Source organism: Lynx canadensis, chromosome C2, assembly GCF_007474595.2.
Source record: "Lynx canadensis isolate LIC74 chromosome C2, mLynCan4.pri.v2, whole genome shotgun sequence".
NCBI lineage: Eukaryota > Metazoa > Chordata > Mammalia > Carnivora > Felidae > Lynx > Lynx canadensis.
Window position 1 is genome coordinate 131,421,144 of NC_044311.2, and position 22,800 is coordinate 131,443,943.

Consider the following 22,800-nt stretch of genomic DNA (forward strand, 5'->3'; position numbering starts at 1 on the left):
TTCTTCAATCATTGTGGAAATTAAAATTTTGATTCTTCAAACATTAGATTTGAAGTTATATAGTAGTTCTTGTGTATTAAATTGATTGCACATGGAAGAATAGTATCCTTAAATATTTTATGTAATTAAGTTCATTTATTCATTTTTGAGAGAGAGGGAGAGAGAAAGAGAGAAAACGAATGAACGAATACAAGCAGGGGAGGGGCAGAGAGAGAGGGAGACAGAGAATCTGAGGCAGGCTCTGAGCTGTCAGCACAAAGCCAGATATGGGGCTTGAACTCAAGGATCTGTGTGATCCTGACCTGAGCTGAAGTCAGATGCTAAACTGACGGAACCACCCAGGCACCCCTTAGTTCAAATTTGAAACTGTTGTCCATCTATTTCTACTCTAAGTGGTGTTTGCTAATCTTAGCTTTTGTTTTACTTTTCAAATTTTTGGTGTTTTTTGGTGGGGAAGAGAATGGACTGCAAAAATTGCTTGTCCTATTTAAAATTTGAAATAATTTCACTAATTTTTAAATTTTTCCTTGGATTAGTGGCTGTGTAACTGGTAATGTAGCCTTACCACATTCCTAACATAGGCTAGTATAGGGTTCTTGGGATTATTGTTATTATTTTATTATTTTTTACAAAATCTAGACACATTGCAGAAATGACCTCTAGCCTTGAAAAGTTTGGGTTATAATGAAATATTAAGATTATTGGCTTTTGGGTGTGTGCATACACATTACACTTCAGGTTTTGGGAAATTGTGGGTAGGAAGAAAAATTTGTCAAAGGACCACTTCAAGGTTTTTTTTTTTGTTTTTTGTTTTTGCTGTAATTTTAAAGTCTATTCTATTTTTAAAAATTTTTTTAAATGTTTATTTTTTAGAGAGATAGAGTGGGAGTGGGAGAGGGGCAGAGAGAAAGGGAGACGCAGAATCCTAAGCAGGCTCCAGGCTCTGAGTTGTCAGCACAGAGCCTGATGTGGGGCTCGAACTCAAAAACCGCGAGGTCATGACTTGAGCCGAAGTTGGATGCTCAACTGATTGAGCCACCCAGGCGCCCAAGTCTATTCTATTTTTAAGTAGCTTTTCATTTTCATCTCTAGTAATTAAAATCTTTTATCTTTTTTCATTTTGTGACATTACTTTTTAATTCCATGGATATCATCTGAGGTGTAAAAATTTATCATCATAAATGGAATTTTTCACCTATGAAAGAAAGTCGGGCAGGAAATATCTTGTTAGTGCTGGAAGTTTCTTATTTTTTTTTCCAGAGTGAATTGAAACTTGTTCAAACTATGATGTAAATGTACTGTAAAGTTTCACTTACAGGGTTTTCTCAGGGGTGGAATTTACTTAGTTGGCAGGACTAGTGTGAAACAACTGGGACTTCTTTTCCTTGTAAATATATCTGCCAATTATAGACATTTACTTGGATTATAAACCTCTAACTGCAGAATAGGTAGCGGGGATAGACTACAGAGGGTACATCTTTGTTTTACTTGTTCTTTTAGATACTGGCACCAGTATTTTGGGAGAAAAGGGAAACAATATCAGAAAGGGACTATAAGCAAGGAGAAGATGGTACAGAGGATGGCTTAAATCTTTTGGATGCTACCAGTATTAGCCTGACCGTCCTAGATTGGGCATTAACTCGTTATCTAGTCGAGTATTTTTATCCTGGAAGTTATATGTAAAAGGACTAATTGGTGCTCTTTTTCTCCACTAGAGTATCAATGAAATGAGATACTCATTTAGAGGTATATATTCTCTCTTGCTAGTTTGGGGTATAATTCATGGATTCTCATGATGGCCCTTGGTGCCTTTCCCATTTGGATGCCTCTGAGATGCTCAGAAGTAAGATGCTCATACATCTGTTTGCCTTGTACAGCTCCAGTTCACTTCTACTGTAGATCCATTGGTGCTTATTAATAAGTCTTATAATTCTATTTCACACTCAAAAGGGTTGTTAGTTGGAAGATAAAGGATATGGTCACCTTCCTCATAAATCGTGTAATTCCACAAGTATCCTGAGGGCAGAGCACAGATTTTCTAGGTTATTGTTTTGTACCAGTATATAGTATAGTGTCTAACACATTGGAGGAATCTTTTAGGTAATTATTTTATTTTTTTTTTTACGTAAAGTTTATGGTTATCATTCTTTTACAGTCTTCAATATTTATGTTGAAATAGCAAAATCTAGAAGAATCCTCAAATTTCTTTTTTTTTTTTATATATATATGAAATTTATTGACAAATTGGTTTCCATACAACACCCAGTGCTCATCCCAAAAGGTGCCCTCCTCAATACCCATCACCCACCCTCCCCTCCCTCCCACCCCCCATCAACCCTCAGTTTGTTCTCAGTTTTTAACAGTCTCTTATGCTTTGGCTCTCTCCCACTCTAACCTCTTTTTTTTTTTTTTTTTCCTTCCCCTCCCCCATGGGTTCCTGTTAAGTTTCTCAGGATCCACATAAGAGTGAAACCATATGGTATCTGTCTTTCTCTGTATGGCTTATTTCACTTAGCATTACACTCTCCAGTTCCATCCACGTTGCTACAAAAGGCCATATTTCATTTTTTCTCATTGCCACGTAGTATTCCATTGTGTATATATACCACAATTTCTTTATCCATTCATCAGTTGATGGACATTTAGGCTCTTTCCATAATTTGGCTATTGTTGAGAGTGCTGCTATGAACATTGGGGTACAAGTGCCCCTATGCATCAGTACTCCTGTATCCCTTGGATAAATTCCTAGCAGTGCTATTGCTGGGTCATAGGGTAGGTCTATTTTTAATTTTCTGAGGAACCTCCACACTGCTTTCCAGAGCGGCTGCACCAATTTGCATTCCCACCAACAGTGCAAGAGGGTTCCCGTTTCTCCACATCCTCTCCAGCATCTATAGTCTCCTGATTTGTTCATTTTGGCCACTCTGACTGGCGTGAGGTGATACCTGAGTGTGGTTTTGATTTGTATTTCCCTGATAAGGAGCGACGCTGAACATCTTTTCATGTGCCTGTTGGCCATCTGGATGTCTTCTTTAGAGAAGTGTCTATTCATGTTTTCTGCCCATTTCTTCACTGGGTTATTTGTTTTTCGGGTGTGGAGTTTGGTGAGCTCTTTATAGATTTTAGATACTAGCCCTTTGTCCGATATGTCATTTGCAAATATCTTTTCCCATTCCGTTGGTTGCCTTTTCGTTTTGTTGGTTGTTTCCTTTGCTGTGCAGAAGCTTTTTATCTTCATAAGGTCCCAGTAATTCACTTTTGCTTTTAATTCCCTTGCCTTTGGGGATGTGTCGAGTAAGAGATTGCTACGGCTGAGGTCAGAGAGATCTTTTCCTGCTTTCTCCTCTAAGGTTTTGATGGTTTCCTGTCTCACATTTAGGTCCTTTATCCATTTTGAGTTTATTTTTGTAAATGGTGTGAGAAAGTGGTCTAGTTTCAACCTTCCGCATGTTGCTGTCCAGTTCTCCCAGCATCTTTTAGGTAATTATTGAATGGGTGACTGAAAGAACCAAAAAGGAGCATATATTACATATGGTGGAATTGAAAACTTAAGATGCTTCTCTCACCCAAATGATCGGGATCGAGAAGATGCTATAAATTTTCAAAAAATGTTAGGACATCATTTAACATGTTTATTCACATTATTTTCTCTTAACTCTTTAATTTTCATCAAAGAACAGAAGTACCTGGTTCAAAGAGAAAATAGAAAATTCCACAGCAATAAAAGGCTTAGAGTGAAAAACAACAGTAATCTGCCCCAAACCTCCCTACCTTATAGTGATGAGTCTTAAAAGTAACTACAACCAGTTCTAGATTTTTTTGCTGTCATTTTTCTAAATGACATGTCTTCCTGCTGAGATAGATGAGGAATTAGCTGTCCATTTCATGTACCTAGAATTGCCTTTCTTTTCATTCTCAACATAGTTATATCATAAGTTTAAAATAGTCCGTAGTCAGTGTTTACATTTTCTATGATTTTGTAAACATTATAATGGTTTACTAGGAGTATCCCTTTGTAATTTTTTTGTTTTCCTGGAGTAGTCAGTTTCCCATTTTTTTCTTTCCATTTTTTATTTACTTATTCTTAAAATTTCCTCTAACATCCCTGTTATGGTTCTGTATGCACAAACATATTAACTCTATCTCCCTCTTTCTTGCTTTCTTTCTTTGTTTCATTTTTTTTTTTATGTGTTCTCTTTTCTTTTTTTTTTTTTTATATGTATGAAATTTATTGACAAATTGGTTTCCATACAACACCCAGTGCTCATCCCAAAAGGTGCCCTCCTCAATACCCATCACCCACCCTCCCCTCCCTCCCACCCCCCATCAACCCTCAGTTTGTTCTCAGTTTTTAACAGTCTCTTATGCTTTGGCTCTCTCCCACTCTAACGTCCTTTTTTTTTTTTTTTTTTTTTCCTTCCCCTCCCCCATGGGTTCCTGTTAAGTTTCTCAGGATCCACATAAGAGTGAAACCATATGGTATCTGTCTTTCTCTGTATGGCTTATTTCACTTAGCATCACACTCTCCAGTTCCATCCACGTTGCTACAAAAGGCCATATTTCATTTTTTCTCATTGCCACGTAGTATTCCATTGTGTATATAAACCACAATTTCTTTATCCATTCATCAGTTGATGGACATTTAGGCTCTTTCCATAATTTGGCTATTGTTGAGAGTGCTGCTATGAACATTGGGGTACAAGTGCCCCTATGCATCAATACTCCTGTATCCCTTGGGTAAATTCCTAGCAGTGCTATTGCTGGGTCATAGGGTAGGTCTATTTTTAATTTTCTGAGGAACCTCCACACTGCTTTCCAAATGTTTCATTTTTTTTTTAATTAAAAAAAAATTTTTAACATTTCTCCATTTTTTTTTTTTTTTTTTTTTTTAGCGTGAGAGAGACAGAGTGTGAGTGGGGGAGGAGCAGAGAGAGAGGGAGACACAGTATCTGAAGCAGGCTCCAGGCTCTGAGCTATCAGCACAGAGTCCTATGCGGGGCTCAAACTCAGAAATCGCGAGATCATGACCTGAGCTGAAGTCGGCTGCTTCGACTGAGCCGCCTAGGCACCCCTGTTCGTTCGTTCGTTCGTTCGTTCGTTCGTTCGTTCGTTCCTTCCTTCCTTCCTTCCTTCCTTCCTTCCGTCCAATTTGGTTCCCTTTACCACAGATTTCTCTGTCTCAGGTTTAAGCTGGATTCTGATTCTTTGTGTGTTATGCCCAGAATTCGTGTCCGAATGCTTTTACATTCGAGTCCGATGTAAAAGCAAAAGAGCGTTTATTCCAGCTAGCTCGAGCTCAGTCCCCTACCTGCACCGACGCAGGGTGAGATACTGGGGAGACAGAGCGAGTTTCAAAAGCACAAAGGTTTTATAGGGATCTAGGGGCAGTTAGTGAGGTAATGGCTGTGGCCTCAGCCGATTGGCTGGGGAAGGGTCGTGGCCTCGGCCGATTGGCTGGGGAAGGGTTGGAGTCCTTTTACGCAGGTCACTGGGCGTGTTTTGATCCGGAAGTTTGAACGGGTGAGTGGGAGGTTACTCAAGGGGAGGAGGCGCGGTCTGAGTTTTCTGCGATTTTCTGGAAAAGGGGTCATGCCGGGGACATAGTCACTCGAGGTGGAGAACACAGAACAAGATGGAGTCGGCCGGCGTAGGCCCGCCCTTTCATGTGTTTTAAGCATGATTGCTGGCTTTCTAAAAGGAAGCCTAGAGAAAGGTGATTGTGTGAAGGTTGATTGGGGATCACTTTGCAGGGTTTTTTACTTACTCCTCCTATTTGTAGCCCTGAGTCTCATTCCCTCATACACACAGACACTATGATTTTTCTGAAACCAAGTCCATTCAGTTCAGTTATATCCAAAGACAAAATTTCCTGTATCCCACAGAAGGAAGTGGTAGTTGTCTCAATCTTCTGTATCTGGGAAGGACATGGAGATTTAATTGCTCTGTATACAGACTTTCATCTTTTAATCATGCCATCTATTTCCAGTCCCTGCCTTACTCTGAACTTGTGTGATACCGTTCTTTTTTTTTTTTTTTCCTAATCCACCGAGGAGAAGTGATCTTACTTTTCCTCAGTATCTTCATTATAGACAGTTTATATCCCTTTGCTTTCTTGTCATCGCTCTTTGTTTTCCACAAGTTACTTGAAATCTCATCTCATAGCTTTCTGTTATTAACAAGAGTTTAGTCAAATTCCATTTTAGCAAGTGACCTTCAAAATTTAGTTTTTAGCTTCAGACTCAGTGAAAGGATACTTGTTTTCAGGATGCATCAATCACAGACACAGTTTAGGCAGTAGTGACATTTACCTTTTCCCACCATGTTTTTTGAAGAAATAGGTTGATCAATACTATTATGACTATGGTTGAGGATATACAGTATTTGTGATTTAAAAACATTAATTTCTGTGATTTATGCTAATGATCACAAGTTGTACTTAGAGTTGTAGCTTATTAGGTTGTATTAGACCACTTATGTGGTCATATTTTTCTGGAACCCAACTCAACCAAACCAAAAGAACATCAACAAAAAAATCAACTATGTCACCTAACACTAAAGCAGTGAGGGATTTTGAGACTAAGCTCTGAAAGATCAGCATTTTTAGAGTAAGCTTCATATTTTGGGCAGATTTTATCCTTGAGACAGTTCCAGAAATGGCTGCTGAGTGGTTGGGAAGGTAAGCATAGTTTTGTACAAACTTGGAGCATTAGTAAACACCTTAGACTTCCAGTTAAATTCTAGAGGGCTAGAATGTTGGATTACTGGGAACTGAAAATAAGCCAGGCTTCATAGTGTTTGAATTCCAGCTTCATCTCAGTATTGTTTGGATTAAGTTGATCTGGGACTGCAAATGACTCCAGTTTTAGTGCCTGCCATAAGCAAATGTGTAAATTCTGTTAGAAGGTAATATTATCTAGAACTTTGAATTTTCTCCACTTTTTCCACATAAAAATAAATGTTTAGTATTCAAATCAGTTATAATCAGTTATAATCAAAAATTAAAATAACTGGCAATATGAAACCTGAAAATTGAATTGTTTGTTATAATAACTATTAATATGATGAAGGAATTAAAAGCAAGATTGAGAATTTCAATAGAAAAGTAAAAAGTATAAAAAAAAGCAAAATAGAAATTTTAGAATTGCTGAGTATAATAACGTTAATCGGTGGATGATAGCAGTATATTTGACACAACTGAAGAGAAAATTAGTTAACTGGACATTTGGTTTGAAGAACATTTTCAGACTGAAACCATGAAGTACAGATAAGAGGATATAAGAGATATTTTGGACATGGTGAATTGTGTTGACATAACATTTATGGTTATAGAGGGAAAGTAAAAAGGGAATATAGCAAAAGTAATATTTGAAAAGATGCCTGAGAATATTCCAAATGTGATGAATGGGATCAAGCCACAGACACTGGAAACAATAGGAATCAAGTAGCATAAACATAAAGAATATTGTGCCAAGGCACATAAAATGGAAAAAACTATGGACAAAGAGAAAATCCTAAAAGTAGCCAGGTGGAAAAGATGTTTAGGCACACCTTAGAGACACATGGGTTTTGTTCCACACAATCGCAATAAAATGAATATCTTAATAAAGCAAGTCAAATGAATATTTTGGTTTCTTAGTATGTATAAAAGTTATGTTTATACTATACTGCAGCCTATTCAGTATACAGTACGATTACATTAAAAAAAACAATATGTATACCTTAATTAAAAATAATTTATTGCTAAAAAATACTATTATCTGAGCTTTCAATGAGTCATAATCTTTTTGGTGGTGGAGGGTCTCGTTTCAATATTGATGGCTACCAACTGATGAGGGTGGTGGTTGCTGAAGGTTAGGGTGGCTGTGGCAGTTTCTTACACTAAGATGGCAGTGAAATTTGCCCAAACAGTTGAAAACCAAATCAATTGAATGAACACTTAGAAGCCACTGTAGTATTATTAATTGGCCTGATTTCGATATTGTTGTGTCCTAAGAAATAGGGAAGCCTGAGGAGAGTCAGAGAGAAGGAGGAATGGCCAGTTGGGGCAGCAGTCATAACACATACAACATAATTGATTAAGCTTGTCATCTTTTGTGGGCATGATTTGCAGAGCCCCCCAAAAGTTTACATTAGTAACATGCAAGATCACTGATTGTAGATCACCATAAAAGATATAATAATAGAAATTGTAAAATATTGCAAGAATTACCAAAATGTGACACAGAAACACAAAATGAGAAGTGCTGTTGGAAAAGTGGTGCCAATAGGCTTGCTTGACAAAGGGTTGCCATCAACCTTCAATTATAGAAAACATGAGCTCTACAAAATGCATTAAGATGAAGCGTTAAAACAAGAGGTGCCTGTATCACCTCTATAAAGAAACAAAATGAAGATTGACAGCTGACTTCTGAACAGAAATACTGTTTTTAGAGTGCTATAAAAAATAACTGGCCATCTAAAATTCTATAACTGGCAAAAATCTTACGAAAATGAAGAAAAACAATTTCACACTAAGCAGAAGCTGAAGTAATTCATCACCAATAGACCCACGCCAAAAGAAATATAATTGTTTAGAAAGGTATTCAGGGAGAAGAAAAATGTTCCCTAATGGGAGTTTAGAGTAAAGAAGTGGGATTGAGATTATCCTAATTTGTCATTATTCTCTTTCCTATTTAAACTCCTCATAAAACAGTCTGTATTTTATCATTTTTCTATCCCATTTCTTCAGTACTCCTTGCTGCCTCTCTTCCATCATTCTACTGAAAAGGTGATTTCCCAGTTGCCAAATCCAAAAGTTAGTTTTCTTCCCTTACCTTACTGGATCTGGCAACATTTGAGAGTATAGGTCCCTGATTTATCATGGTTCAGTTTATGATTTTTTGACATACAGTGGTACAAAAGCAGTATATATTCAGTAGAAGTTGTACTCTAAATTTTGATCATTTCTTGGGCTAGCAGTGTGCTGTATAGTACTTTTTTGTGATGCTAGCTCCTAGTCAGACATGTGATCATGAGGGTAAACAATGATATACGTACAACCATTCTGTACCCATACAACCTATTCTGTTTTTCACTTTCAGTACAGTATTTAATAAATTACATTATATATTCACCACTTTGTTATAAAATAGACTTTGTATTAGATGATTTTGCCCACCTGTACGCTAATGTAAATGTTCAGAACACTTTTGAGGTAGGCTAGGCTAAGCGAAGATGTTCGGTACGTTTTGTGTATTAAATGCATTTTCAGCTTAATGATACTTTAATCGTAGGGAGGGTTTATCAAGATGTAACCCCATCATAAATCAAGAAGTTCTGTATTGCAAATCTTGTCCATCTTGAGATTTGCCATTGATTCTTTGAAGTACTTCAGAATTTTCTGTGGTACTTTATTTTTCTATCTTTGTTGAGAAGCCCCTGACCTAGGTACTTTTTAAAGTTCCACAGTTACTCTGATACACTGCTATATTTGAAGGACATTTTCTCCTTTTTCTTTTTGCTTTCATACTCTTCACTTCCCATACTATTCTTATTTTGTCAGAGACTCATATTTTATTCTCTGCTTCTTGTTCTCCTCATGTCTGCATGTAGTGGGTACTCCATAAATATTTATTAAATGAATGAATAAATTAATTACCTCACATGTTCATTTTGTTTAATTAAGAAATACTTCGAGATTACAAGATAACCAAAATATTTTCCTACAGTTTCTGTTGCCAGCTTTATGATTTTATCTTTCTTTCTTTTTAAATTTTTTTTAATGTTTATTATTTTTGAGAGAGAGAGAGAGAGACAAAGAGAGAGCAAGCAGGGAGGGGGAAGAGAGAGGGAGACACAGAATCTGAAGCAGGCTCCAGGCTCTGAGCTGTCAGCACAGAGCCCGATGCGAGGCTCGAACTCACAAACCACCAGATCATGACCTGAGCAGAAGTCGGCCGCCCAACCGACTGATCCACCCAGGCACCCCTGGTTTTATCTTTCATATTTAGGTCTTTAAACCACATCTATATCTATATATCTGTATCCTAGTTTTTTCTTTATATATAGTGGGCCAGTTTTCCCAACCCCCAACTCCTAAACAAAATCTTGTTTAATGATTGATTTGTGGTGCTACCTTTATGTTCTATCAAGTTGGCTCACACAACTTTGCTAAGACCTCATGCATCCTTGCCTCCTATAGTGATTTTCAAGAGAAAGGAATATATTTTACATTGTAAAACACTTGACACACACGTGTATATAAAATGCATACAATGAAAATTTTGCAAACAGTACTCTGGTGTGTTTACTGTGTATGACAGGTTCTGCTATTTTCAGTTGCATTTTATTTCATTTTTTTAAACAAATAATCATGATGATGACAATATGAGTTCTAGGAAGCTTTCCTGTGGACATCTTTCATATGCTCTCATCCTCTGTGAGATCAATAGAATTGTATCTTGGAGTAAGATTTCTATTGTTCTAATATCTTTCTCCTTTCTGGGCTGTGTGTCTTCTTGAGCATACAGATAATATGTAATTTCTTTATGTCTCTATCACCTAGCAGCTGGCCCATAAATTTATTAGTGCTACATTTTTGTAGTATTGATACCTCAAGATAACTCAGCGAATATAACATGTCTAAAAAGTTCTAGACTTAACATTTGTGTACCTTTTGAGGAAACTGCTTATTAAGCACATAGAGAAAGAAAGCTTTTAATAATATATAGTATGATTTTTTGTGTTGTCCACAATTAATTTTCTGCTTTTCAGTACAATAAATATTGTTAATGATAAAGAATATTGTGTCAGTATATAAGAAATTTGACGTTTTCTCCAGGAGAAAATAGGTCTTGTGCTAGTGGCAACAATCCTGTGTATAAGTAGAATAGTTGTCAAAAATAAATCTCTAAGACCAGCCATATTTTTATAGTTCTGTTAATAGAAATTTCCCCTAGGTTTTCTTAAATTGTTTTTCTTTTTCAGTCATTATTCAATCTTTTGGAATTTAGAAGATTAGTTCTGAATTACAAGCCTCCGTCAAATGCTCAAGATTTACCCCGAAACCAAAAGGTAAAACTATGAAAGATTTTTAAGCAGTGTGTGTGTGTGTGTGTGTGTGTGTGTGTGTGTATGTCATCATATTCTTTTATCTGTGCTTGATTTTAGGGCAGTTTGTCTCATCATATATGAAACTGTTAATTTTGAATGTCAGCCCATTAATCTCAGTTACTACAGTAACTTTCTATTCTTTATCAGTATATTATAAATCTGAATTTTTCTTCACATGTGTGTCAATAATATGCTAGTTTATTGTGTCACTTTAGTAATTGCTTTTCACTCTCTCTTTTTTAAGTTCATTTATTTATTTTGGGGGGTGGGGAGAGGAGCAGAGAGAGAGAGAGAATCCCAAGCAGGAATTGACAGCTCTGAGAAAGCACAAAACCCAACATGGGGCTCGATCCCATGAACTGTGAGATCATGACTTGAGCTGAAATCAAGAGTTGTGTTGCTCAACTGACAGAGCCACCTGGGTGCCCCTGCTTTTTTCTTCTTTTTGAATTGTCAAATTTCAGAAACTTTATAGGTTTTAATTTATAATTCAAGGTTTTTCTTCAATTGTCTCCCAAAAAATTGTGTGAAAATAAAAATTTTTGTGTAGATGAGCCCTTTAAAAGATTAGTTTTGCACTGGCTGTCTTTGCAGTGCCAATCTATAACTTCCTTTTTGTAAGTTTATATTGTCAGTCAGTATAATGTGACAGAACACACACATAATCAGGGCTAGATTGCCTGGGTATTCTGGCTGTAGATTTAGGGTTTGAACTGTCTGTTCAGTTTCCTTTCCTGAAAGGTGTAAATAATATTAGTAATTATTGTACACGGTTTTGAGAATTAAATGAGGTAAAACATACAAAGGGCTTAGAAGTATGTAGTTCATAGTAAGTACCTCAGATGATGTTATTGTATTCATGTTAGCTTTTCAAAGTAGGACTGATGCAGAAATTTATATTTAATGTAAGAAATTAATTATGGAGGTGATACATGTGAGTATTTAGGGCTTTAAGGATCTTGTCATAAAAAAAATTGTAGCCCTAAAAGGGGACTGGTTGCACAAAGAAGTTAAAGTGTTAGGTTACCGTAAAGTATTGAACTTTGCGTGACTTCCTTTTAGTGTTAATGATATGTAATAGAATTATATTTTTCTTCTTTTTTTAAATTTTTTTTTTAATGTTTACTTATTTTTGAGAGAGAGAGGAGAGAGATAGAGTGTGAGTGGGGAGGGGCAGGGAGAGAAGGAGACAGAGAATCTGAAGCAGGCTCCAGGCTCCAAGCTGTTAGCACAGAGCCTGACACGGAGCTCAAACTCACGGACCGCAAGATCATGACCCAAGCCAAAGTCGGACGCTTAACCGACTGAGCCACCCAGGCACCCCTGTTTTTCTTTTTTTTTTTTTTTTAAATATTTATTTATTTATTTTGAGAGAGAGCACGCGTACATGTGAGTGAGCAGGGGAAGGAGACAGAGGATCCCAAGCAGGCTCTGTGCTGTCAGTGCAGAGCCTGATGTGGGGCTTGAACTCATAAACTGTGAGATCATGACCAGAGTCGGACACTTAACCAGTTGAGCCACCCAGGCGTTCCTGTTTTTCTTTTAGTGTGTAATTTGAAAACCACTTGTTCTGTAAACATGAAACACTTATAATGCAAACTAGTGGGAACACAATGATTTATAGCTAGCTTTTCAGGCTGTAATCTTTGAGCAGTAGAGTATTAGGCTGGTAAGCAAGCCTAAACAAGCCATTTTCAAAGGGAACCAAGATTACCTGACAACCCCACAGACTTGCAGAGAAATTAAGCAAAACCCCTTCACTCATTACAGTTTTTCCATGAAATTTTTTGGACTGTTGCTTCCATTATCACACCTTGTTAATAATCACAGTTCTCTCCTCCTTCTTTTTTTTTTTTTTAATAATGCTTTCCTTTTTTTTTTTTTTTTTAAATGTTTATTTACTTATTTCGAAAGAGAGAGTGCGCATGTGGCCTACGAGCTGGGGAGGGGCAGAGGGAGAGAGGGAGAGAGAGAATCCCAAGTAGGCTCTGCACTGTCAGCACAGAGCCAAGCGTGGAGCTCCATCTCATGAATTGAGCGATCATGACTTGAGCCAAAATTAAAGAGTTGGGCGCTTAACCGACTGAGCCACCCGAGTGCCCCCACAGCTCTTTCTTCTCATGTCTCAGTTGAAGTATATTTATAATTTATGTGACATTATTTGGAAATATTGCTTCCAATTAGGTATTTATATGTATCTTGACTTTTTCTCTTTTGTTTCTGGATTTTAGTGCTTTAAAGAGTTTTAATTTATTTTATTTTTCAAAATGTTGAATAAGACCAAGTTAGCTTTAGAGTCGTATTTAAAAATGATCATAACATCCATGCTTATGTACCAGAGCTAATTTTAAGATTGTTCAGCTGAGTACCCGTGAAATATATAAATCTTACCTTCACCTTTCTAGAGAAATTTGTTTTCTTGCAGTAGATGGATCAGTATGTCCAGGTGTCCCTTTAGGTTAAGGAATTAAAAGGATCTCTACTTCAATTGTGAAAAAAACGCTTTATTTAGAAGAACTCTGTGCAGTTTTTTAAAAGATTATTTCACAAATGAAGTTATTCTTTAAGTTTATTATTTTTATTTATTTTGGTAGAGAGATAGCAAGCAGGAGAGGGGCAGGAGAGGGAGACAGAATCTCAAGCAGGGTCTGAACTGGCCCCACAGAGCCTGTTGTGGGGCTCAAACTCATGAACCCTTGAGATCATGACTTGAGCTGAAGTCAAGAGTTGGATGCTTAACTGACTGAGCCACCCCAGTGCCACTGAAGTTATTCTTTAATGTGGCATGGTAACATCAATACATACTATAACTGACATCTCTGAAGCAGATATGTGGGACTAATAGGTAGTTATCAGCCACTGATTGGTGCTACATTCAGCTGAGGTGATGAAAAACACCAGGTGTACTGACTGAGCCACTCACACACCCCAAGGTACTGTTTGTAATTTTAATGTCTAGGAGAATTGTGAGGTACTAGAAGTCTAAAGATGGATTCTCACCGTAAACATCTCACCCCTCCCCACTCCCATTCATAATGTCTTTTGGCTTAAACAGTCATAAACTGATGACAAAACATGTTCAAATGTTGAGAAAACAGAGATAAATAGTTCATAATAGTGGTAATCTTCATACAAATAGCTAAAACCGTATTACTCATAAGGTATATTATTTAAAATCTTGTTTAAGGGTGAATATTTCCAAATAAACAATATTTTCTCATTTTCCACTACTCAGAGATAAGATGCATATGAGCAGGGAATATGTTTAATTGAATTCCGTTTGGCAAACACCTGAAGGAATTTGAATTTTCAAGTGACAGAGTCATTCTGGAATTTCTGTCTTTAGTTATGAATAAAGTAATAAGATTGGATTTACAGGTTTCAGTAAATTTTGAAGGATTCAAAGCATGCAAAGTATATTTTCTGACTGCGGTGGAATAAAGATGGAATTTGACAACAGAAAGATATTAGAAAATCTCTCTGATTATGGAAAATTAAGTAATACACCTTTAAATAACCCAAGGGACAAAGAGAAAATCAGAGGGGAAATTTCAGAATATTTTAAATTAAAACACAACATACCAAAATTAGAGGATATAGCTAAGGCAGATGTTAGTGGAAAAAACATGAACTAAACACATTAGAAATTAAGAATAGTTTCAAATTTATGACATTGGCTTGCACATCAAGAAATTAGAAAAAAAAAGCACATTAATATTTGAAAGTAGAAGAAAGGAAATAATAAAGATAAGAGCTAGATTATTGAAATAGAAATGAAATTGAAATAGTAGAGAAAATTAATGGAACCAAAAGCTGCTTCTTAAGATCAGTAAAATGAGTTTCTAGGTAGTCTGAGCAAAAAAAAAAAGAAGAAACAAATTACCAGTATAAACAATGAAAGAGAGGGACATCACTATAAATTATCTAGAAAATAGAATAGTGGAATATTATAAATAGACAGATATCTTGAAAGCCACAAACTACTGAAGCTCACTGATGGAAAAATAGATAACCTGAGTATCCCTATATTACATAAAGAAATAGAATTTTTAATTAACCTACTCACCAAAAAATTCAACAATGAAGTAGCTTACTGGTGAATTATACCAAACATGTAGGAAAGAATAATACCAGTTCTCTACATGTTTTTTCAGAAAATTGAGAATGAGGTAAAACTTCCCAGTTCATTCCATGCGCCCAGCATTACTGTGAAGCCAAATAGAAAAAGATATTTCTTTTATTTTTTTTTAATTTTTAAATACTTTTTTAAGTTTGTTTATTTATTTTGAAAGAGAGAGCATGTGTGAGCAGGGCTGGGTCAGAGGAAGAGGGAGAGAGAGAATCCCAAGCAGGCTGTGTGCTGTCAACCCCGAGCCTGACACAGGGCTCCATCCTAGGAACTACAAGATGGTGACCTGAGCTGAAATCCAGGTGCGCTGCTCAACCAACTGAGCCATCCAAGCACCCTTAGAAAAAGATATTTCAAGAAAAGGAAACTAATGACCAATATTCTTCATGAACATAAAAGCAAAATGTTGTAGCAGATATTTGGCAAATAACTCTTGAAACATCCATAAAGGATACTACCTCAGCAACTGGAGTTTATGCAGACTGCAAGATTGGTTTAGTGTTCAAAAATCAGTCTAATTCACCATAGTAACAGACTAAAGAAGAAAACCATATAATCACCTTAGTAGATAAAGAATTTGACAAAAGCTGATGTACCTAAAATCTCTCAGAAACTAGAAACTGGAAGAAGCTTTTTTATCTTGATAAAAATCATTTATGAAAAGCCTATGACTAATATAATACTTAGGTGAAAGACTGAATGCTTTGCCCCAAAAATCAGGAGCAAGCAAGGATATCTGTCCTCACCACTTCTGTTAAACAGTAGACTGGAGTTCTTAACCAGTGCTATAAAGCAGGAAAAGGAAATAAACATGAAGATTAGAAGGGAAGAAATAAAGGTGTCTTTGTGTATATGCTTGGTTGTCTATGTAGAAAATTCTAAGTACTGTACAAAAATAAATAAAAGATGGTAGAACCAAGGAATGAACTCAGCAAGGTTACCTGATATGAGGCAAACATGCAAAAATCAATTTTATTTCTAGGGGCACCTGGGTGGCTCAGTCAGTTAAGTGTTGGGCTGTTGACTTCAGCTCAGGTCATGATCTCACGGTTCATGAGTTCAAGTTCTGTGTCGGGCTCTGCACTGACAGCACAGAGCCTTCTGGGATTCTGTCACCCTCTCTCTCCTCCTCCCCCTCTTCTTCTGTCTCTCTCTCTCAAAAGAAACTTTAATTTTTTTTTTTAATGTTTATTTTTGAGAGAGAGAGAGAGAGAGACAGAGTGTTAGCAGGGGAGGGGCAGAATAGGAAGGAGACACAGAATCAGAAGCAAACTCCAGGCTTCCAGCTGTCAGCACACAGCCTGATATAGGGCTCGAACTCATGAACCCTGAAATCATGACCTGAGCCGAAGTTGGACGCTTAATCAACTGAGCCACCCAGGCGCCCCTCAAAATAAACTTAAAAAAAAATCAGTTGTATTTGTAAATACAGTGGGAAATTTAAATTAAAAAATACATATATACAGTAGCATAAAATGTGGACTATTAGGGGTAAAGTGGACAAAAGATACTTGTAGAAAACCACAAAATTTTGCTGAGAGAAATTAAAGAGATAGATATGTTTAAGGATGAGAGGATTCAATATTGATTGTTATGATATCAGTTATCCCCAGTTTAATCTATAGATCAGTGCAATCCCGATCATAATTCCAGCAGGCTTTTTCATAGGAATTGACAAATTGATATTACATTTGTATAGAAAACCGGACTACTAGAATAGCCATAGTAGTTTTAAAAAGAAAGACAATGTTGGAAGAATCAACTCTTATGCATTATTTTTGGTGAAAAGATAGTCTAGTCATATAGATCAATGGAACAGAATAGAATCCAGAAATAGACCTACACATATAGAGTGAGTTGGTTTTAATGAGAATTGACAAAACAATTCAGTAGACAAAGGAAAATCTTTTAAACTAATGGTATCGTAGACAAAAAGATAACCCTCAGCCCTTACAGAACATATCTTTTTCAAATATATGAAAATAACTGATAATGGATTATAGACCTAAAAGAAAACAAACTATAAAAATTCTTGATGAAAACATTAGAGAAAATTTTAATGTCTTAGGTTAAGAAAATATTTCTTAAGTGGGAGAAAACAAGGACACAAATCATAAAAAAAATGATTAATTGGACTTCATCAAAATTAAAAACTTATTATCTGAAAAATTTATACAAAATGAAAAGTTAAGCCACAACTGGGAGCAAATTGCTCTCAGCCAATTTCTGTGGCTAGAAAATCTTTCTGAATTTCAAAAGGTGAAATTGTAAATGATGTTAAATGCAGCTACTACATTTGGCTAAATTATGAAAATATCACCACATGCAGAAACTATTCAAACTATTCTTAGTCTTTTTTTAAAAAAGACTTATTAAGGTGTAACTGATGTACAATATACTGTATACTATAAAGCGCACACTTAGCAAAACACATATCAGATAAAGGAATTGTATCTAGAATATATACAGAACTTGCATAAGTCAATAATAAGCTATTACTGTTCTGGGAAAAATATTTGGACAGACACTTCACCAAAGAGGATCTACAGACAAATAACTACATGAAAAGGTGCTTGACATTATTTCACAGGAAAATGGAAATTAAAACTAGAGGTGCCATTTTGTATCCACTGGAAGAACTAGTTAAAAATATAACCCATATCCAAATGATGTAGAAAATGGATCTAGAACTCTTATTAAGCTGTCAGTGGGAATATAACATGTATAACGCTTCTGCAAAAGCAGTTTGGTTGTTTCTTGAAAAAATAAATCTACATACAACCTAAGCTCTCTCCAAGTTTTTACTCAAGAAAAATTAAAACATATGTCCACACAAAGACATGTACGGTAATAGCCACAACAGCTGGAATAGGTCACTAGATAAAGAAGTGTGGGATATTCAGACAATTAGAATACTACTGAGCGTTAAGACAGAATGGATCATTAACACACACAGTCTTGGGGATGAAACTCAAAATAATCACTTCTGTTGTAAGAAACCAGACTAAAATGAGTACATAGAGTATGATCTGATTTGTGTAAATTTCTAGAAAATACAAAGTGACCATGGTTGCCCTGGGATGATCAGGGAAAGGGAGTAAAGTTTAAAGAAACTTGTGGGAGTGATGGATAGGTACATTGTCTTGTCTATGGTGATGCTTTCATGGATGTATACATGTCTGAAGCTCAGGAAAGTATGTGCTTTATAATGTACAGTATATTGTACATCAGTTATACTTTGATAAGTCTTTTTTTTAAAAGACTAAGAATAGTTTGGATAGTTTCTGCATGTGGTGATATTTTCATAATTTAGCCAAATGTAGTAGCTGCATTTAACATCATTTACAATTTTGCCTTTTGAAATGCAAAAAGATTTTCTAGCCATGGAAATTAGCTGAGAACAAAAATGTTTAAATAAATTATTTTACTTTTCCAATATGCTTCTCAGCAGAAATACACTAAATTTTCAAAAGCCCATTTATTTCATCCTTGTTCGTAGCAAGGAATGTCTCAAAAAACTGTGCTAACTTAGATTTGGTCATAAAAGAAAGAAATTGAGCTCAGAAAATTAAGGGTGTTTTGGAAATTATTTTGTGGATTAAAATTGTATTTATACTTTTAAAACCTATCTATATAAGGCATTTGAGGGGGAGTAGGAAGTACAACGGAAAAATTGTAGGTTAGTTTTCTTTCATTTAAAACTTTTACATTTACCCTTTATCATCGATGATGGATTTTATTATACTTACATAAAATACATGTTTTCTATAACTTAGCACTTTCATTCAGACAATGCACTTTGTGATTGCTGTAATGGTGTATTGTTTTTGGATCAAATGACAAGCATTTGGAGCCAAATGTTTTATTCCTTTACACTTGTTTCTTAGGACTCCTTTTTAAAGTGCATTCTAGGAACAACTATTTCTACATTGATTATATCATTCTGGACAGCACTATACATATACACACACATCCCTACAGTTTATAATGTTGAGAACACCAACTATATACACTTGGAAGATTTTTCTCATATTTCAGTCGAATAGATTACGTGTTGAAATTGTTATTGCAAGAGCTAACTATATAATAAGAACTGCTTGTTTGATTTGTTACCATATTTATTTAACTGAGATATGTGAATTCCATTCTTTAAAAACATTTCCTTCTTGTTTTAAAGTAAGTTGTTCGGGGCGCCTGGGTGGCTCAGTCGGTTCAGCGTCCAACTTCAGCTCAGGTCATGATCTCACCGTTCGTGAGTTTGAGCTCCGCGTCAGGCTTTGGGCTGATGGCTCAGAGCCTGGAGCCTGCTTCCGATTCTGTGTCTCCCTCTCTCTCTGCCCCTCCCCCATTCATGCTCTGTCTCTGTCTGTCTCAAAAATAAATAAACATTAAAAAAAATTTTTTTTTAAATTAAGTTGTTCATAATTGATAATATTGGGTTGTTTTTGTTTTTTTCTGGAGGGTTTAAACCAAATGTAAAGAATTGAATACCTGCTTTGTGTAGTAGAAAGTTGTGGAAGAAATTTGGAAGTTCTTGTTTTTGAGAAGCTTACAGTCTATTGAGACACAAAAGTTAAGATTTCAAAGGAACACTAGAAGCATGATACATTAGTCTAATATTAGGAACTACTCTAATTACTTATTAGGCTCATATTGTCTGATTATTAGGATCATCACAGGACACTCCCAGTTGGTGATTCATTGCTGAGTGAAAGACATTCATTTTAGTAGATGTGGAGTTTGAAGGAATTATTGACTTGAAGGGGTCTGGGAAGGCTTCATGGAAGAGGAGGGATCTTTGTTTAAATGGGCTTATTGAGGAAAAGTACTTAAATAGTGCCTGGCACGAAGTTAGCACTCATTGAATATCGGCTGTTGTTATTGCTGTCCACAGCAGCTGGGCTTTGCTGAATGGAAAGAATTATAATAAATGGGCTTGAATGAGGAGGATATTCTTGGCTGGGTAATAACATGATTAGCTATAAAAATGTAGCATTTGTGCTAAAATTGTGAGCTAAGCATAGGTCCTCTGCTGTTTTTGTGCTCTACTCTGTTGAATCTCCTAGATCACAAAAGTCTTCTTTAATTACGATGTAAGGAGTGCTGGACTCCTCCCTAATCAATATTAGTTAAGTTTTTGCATTTTAAAATGAATATCTGTTTACCAATAAAGATTAATCTTCACTTAAGATTTTTCCCCCCAATAGGAGCATCGGAATTTGCCTTTTATGCGTGAGCTGAGGTATCTATTTGCACTTCTTGTTGGTACTAAAAGGAAATATGTAGATCCATCAAGAGCAGTTGAAATTCTTAAGGATGCTTTCAAATCAAATGACTCTCAGCAGGTAGTTTTTTTTTTTGTACTTATATATTACCGATCTTATTTTATTTAATCTGATTGTTGCTTAGTTTTTTCAAAGATACATGACAATTGACGATGTTGTTATTCATCTTTATTAAAAATAAGTTGTAGTCATTTGAAACATTGCTTATTTGGAAGGTTTACTTTTACATTAAAAAAATAACGGTGATCTTGAAAAGTCTTAAATGAAGCTGTGATTTATATTATGATTGAAATTAATGTGAAAACGGGTAAAATTAAGAGTGTTCACAAATGTGTATATATAAATCTTCATGAATGTGTGATGGTCCAATGCTAGTAGAGTATACATGCTTTTGATATGTCTGTTTTTGTTGACAGGGAGTAGTTTCTTTAATTACTCAGAAAAGGTTTCTGAACCAGATTAACTTCGTTATTGCTGCTTCTGGTTTTCAATCTTTGTATAGTGCTATTTTGTGGTTTTCAAAATCTATTTCTTAAAGATAATTGGGAGTTTCACATACAATTTGAGAAGTCAGAAATTAAAAAAGAAGGAAAATAAGAAAAGCAAAGAAAATAGCAGTGTAGTAGCAGCAGTGATGGAGGAGATGGCAGTGAAGCAGATGAAACGTTTCAGGAGAGATTCCTAAAGCCACCGCACTTGCAGCGGACTGGGCTGTATCTGTTATGTGGATATGTAGAAACAGTGTTTGGAGAAGGTTCTGAAAAGATGTGTAATTCTGCCACTGTCTTCCCCATGTTTTTTTTTGTTTGTTTGTTTTTGTTTTTTTTTTAAAGACACCTTTTATGGCAAAGATACATCAATGAAAAAGGTGCTCACATTAGGATTTGCTCTTACTTATTTTTGGTTGGTTTGGTTTTTAAAAAAAATTTCTAACAAAGTTCCAGTGCTGTTTAGGTTTAATGTCTTACTCTTGTCTGTTATAATAACACTTAACATAGTCAAATATTCTTAAAAACGATCTCAAACCCCATTTTAGAGTACTCCTGGTTCTACGTGTCTTTTTTTTTTTTTTTTTGTAGCACTATTTCTTTATTTAGTATGTGCATTATATTCTCTAATAGCTTTGGGCATAAAATTAAATTTAAAAAGTCACTTCTATTTCCTGACTTATTGTTTCTTATGGAATTGCTTTTTCTATGTCTTTTTCTTGGTTACTATGAATAGTAATCTTTGGGTATCTTTTCGTATTTAAGAATGAGGCTGCACAAACTTATTGGGAGGCTTATATGTACACTGTAGACTTTTTAGTTTTGTTAGAGTGGACAGGGAGACAACTAGCTGTTGTTAGGCTGTTACAGACTCTTGACTGCCACGATGTGGATGCCATTGCTTTAGGCTGCAGTGTAGACTAACTAGTTTTCTCGTTGTTAGTTCTTTTTCTCTGGAGCTCTTTTAGAGTAGTTGCATGTTATATTCAGGTTGATACAGGTTTGATTCTCTTCTCGCAGACGCTTGAATCTGAAACACACGTTAGTGACAGAGTGGAATAAATCCACGAGTGAAGTAAACATCATTACTTGTTTAGAACGTGAATTCATACTTATATTTGATAGTCTTCTTAAATATATCATGTTTTGGAATATGCAAGAGTCTTGTGGGATACCCTTTGGTATATAGTACTGTCAATTTTAATTATACCTATAATTGTTACAGTTTAAAATTAAAATGTTGTGGGAAAGGCCTCATCTTTTTTCTCTTGATGAAAGCAGGCAGAATTCTTTTGTAAATGTTGATTTTAGATCAACTGCTTAAAAAGGGATTGATTTATTCTGAATAGTATTGTGATAAGTAGGAAACGTGTGTTTCTTGTTAGATTTAACCTTGCAAGATAAGTAAATTACAGAATTTTAAAGTTATGGAAAGTTGTGTTTAAGGTGTTCTATTAGTTTGTGGGGCAGCTGTAACAAATTACCATAAACCAGTGACTTCAAAGCAACTGAAAACTATTCTCTCACAGTTCCAGAGGCCAGAAGTCTAAAGTAGAGGTGGTGGCAGGGCTGTGGTCCCTCCCATGGCCCTAAGGGAGACTTCTTCTTGCCCTAACCATCTGTTGGTGGCTTGTGGTATTCCTTGACTTTTCGTGGCATAGCTCCTGTCTCTGTTACATGGCCTTTTCCCCTGTGTGTCTTTGAGTGTGCTTCTTCTCTGTTTCTTGTAAGAATACCTATCCATTGGATTTAGGGCCCACCCTAATCAAGGATGATCTCATGTAGAGATTTACCTTAATTATATCTG

At 35.8% G+C, this 22,800-nt stretch overlaps 1 protein-coding gene across 4 annotated transcripts in view; it reads left to right on the forward strand.

Annotated features, from left to right (window-relative positions):
• The window catches only part of USP25 (ubiquitin specific peptidase 25), a 153,513-nt gene that overhangs the window by 56,325 nt on the left and 74,388 nt on the right, over window positions 1-22,800 (forward strand). For all 4 annotated transcript variants that reach the window (XM_030328636.1, XM_030328634.1, XM_030328633.1 and 1 more), the window contains 2 exons: window positions 10,966-11,052; window positions 20,428-20,565. In XM_030328636.1, the coding sequence (XP_030184496.1) occupies window positions 10,966-11,052; window positions 20,428-20,565 (225 nt within the window). The remainder of the gene's footprint in view (window positions 1-10,965; window positions 11,053-20,427; window positions 20,566-22,800) is intronic.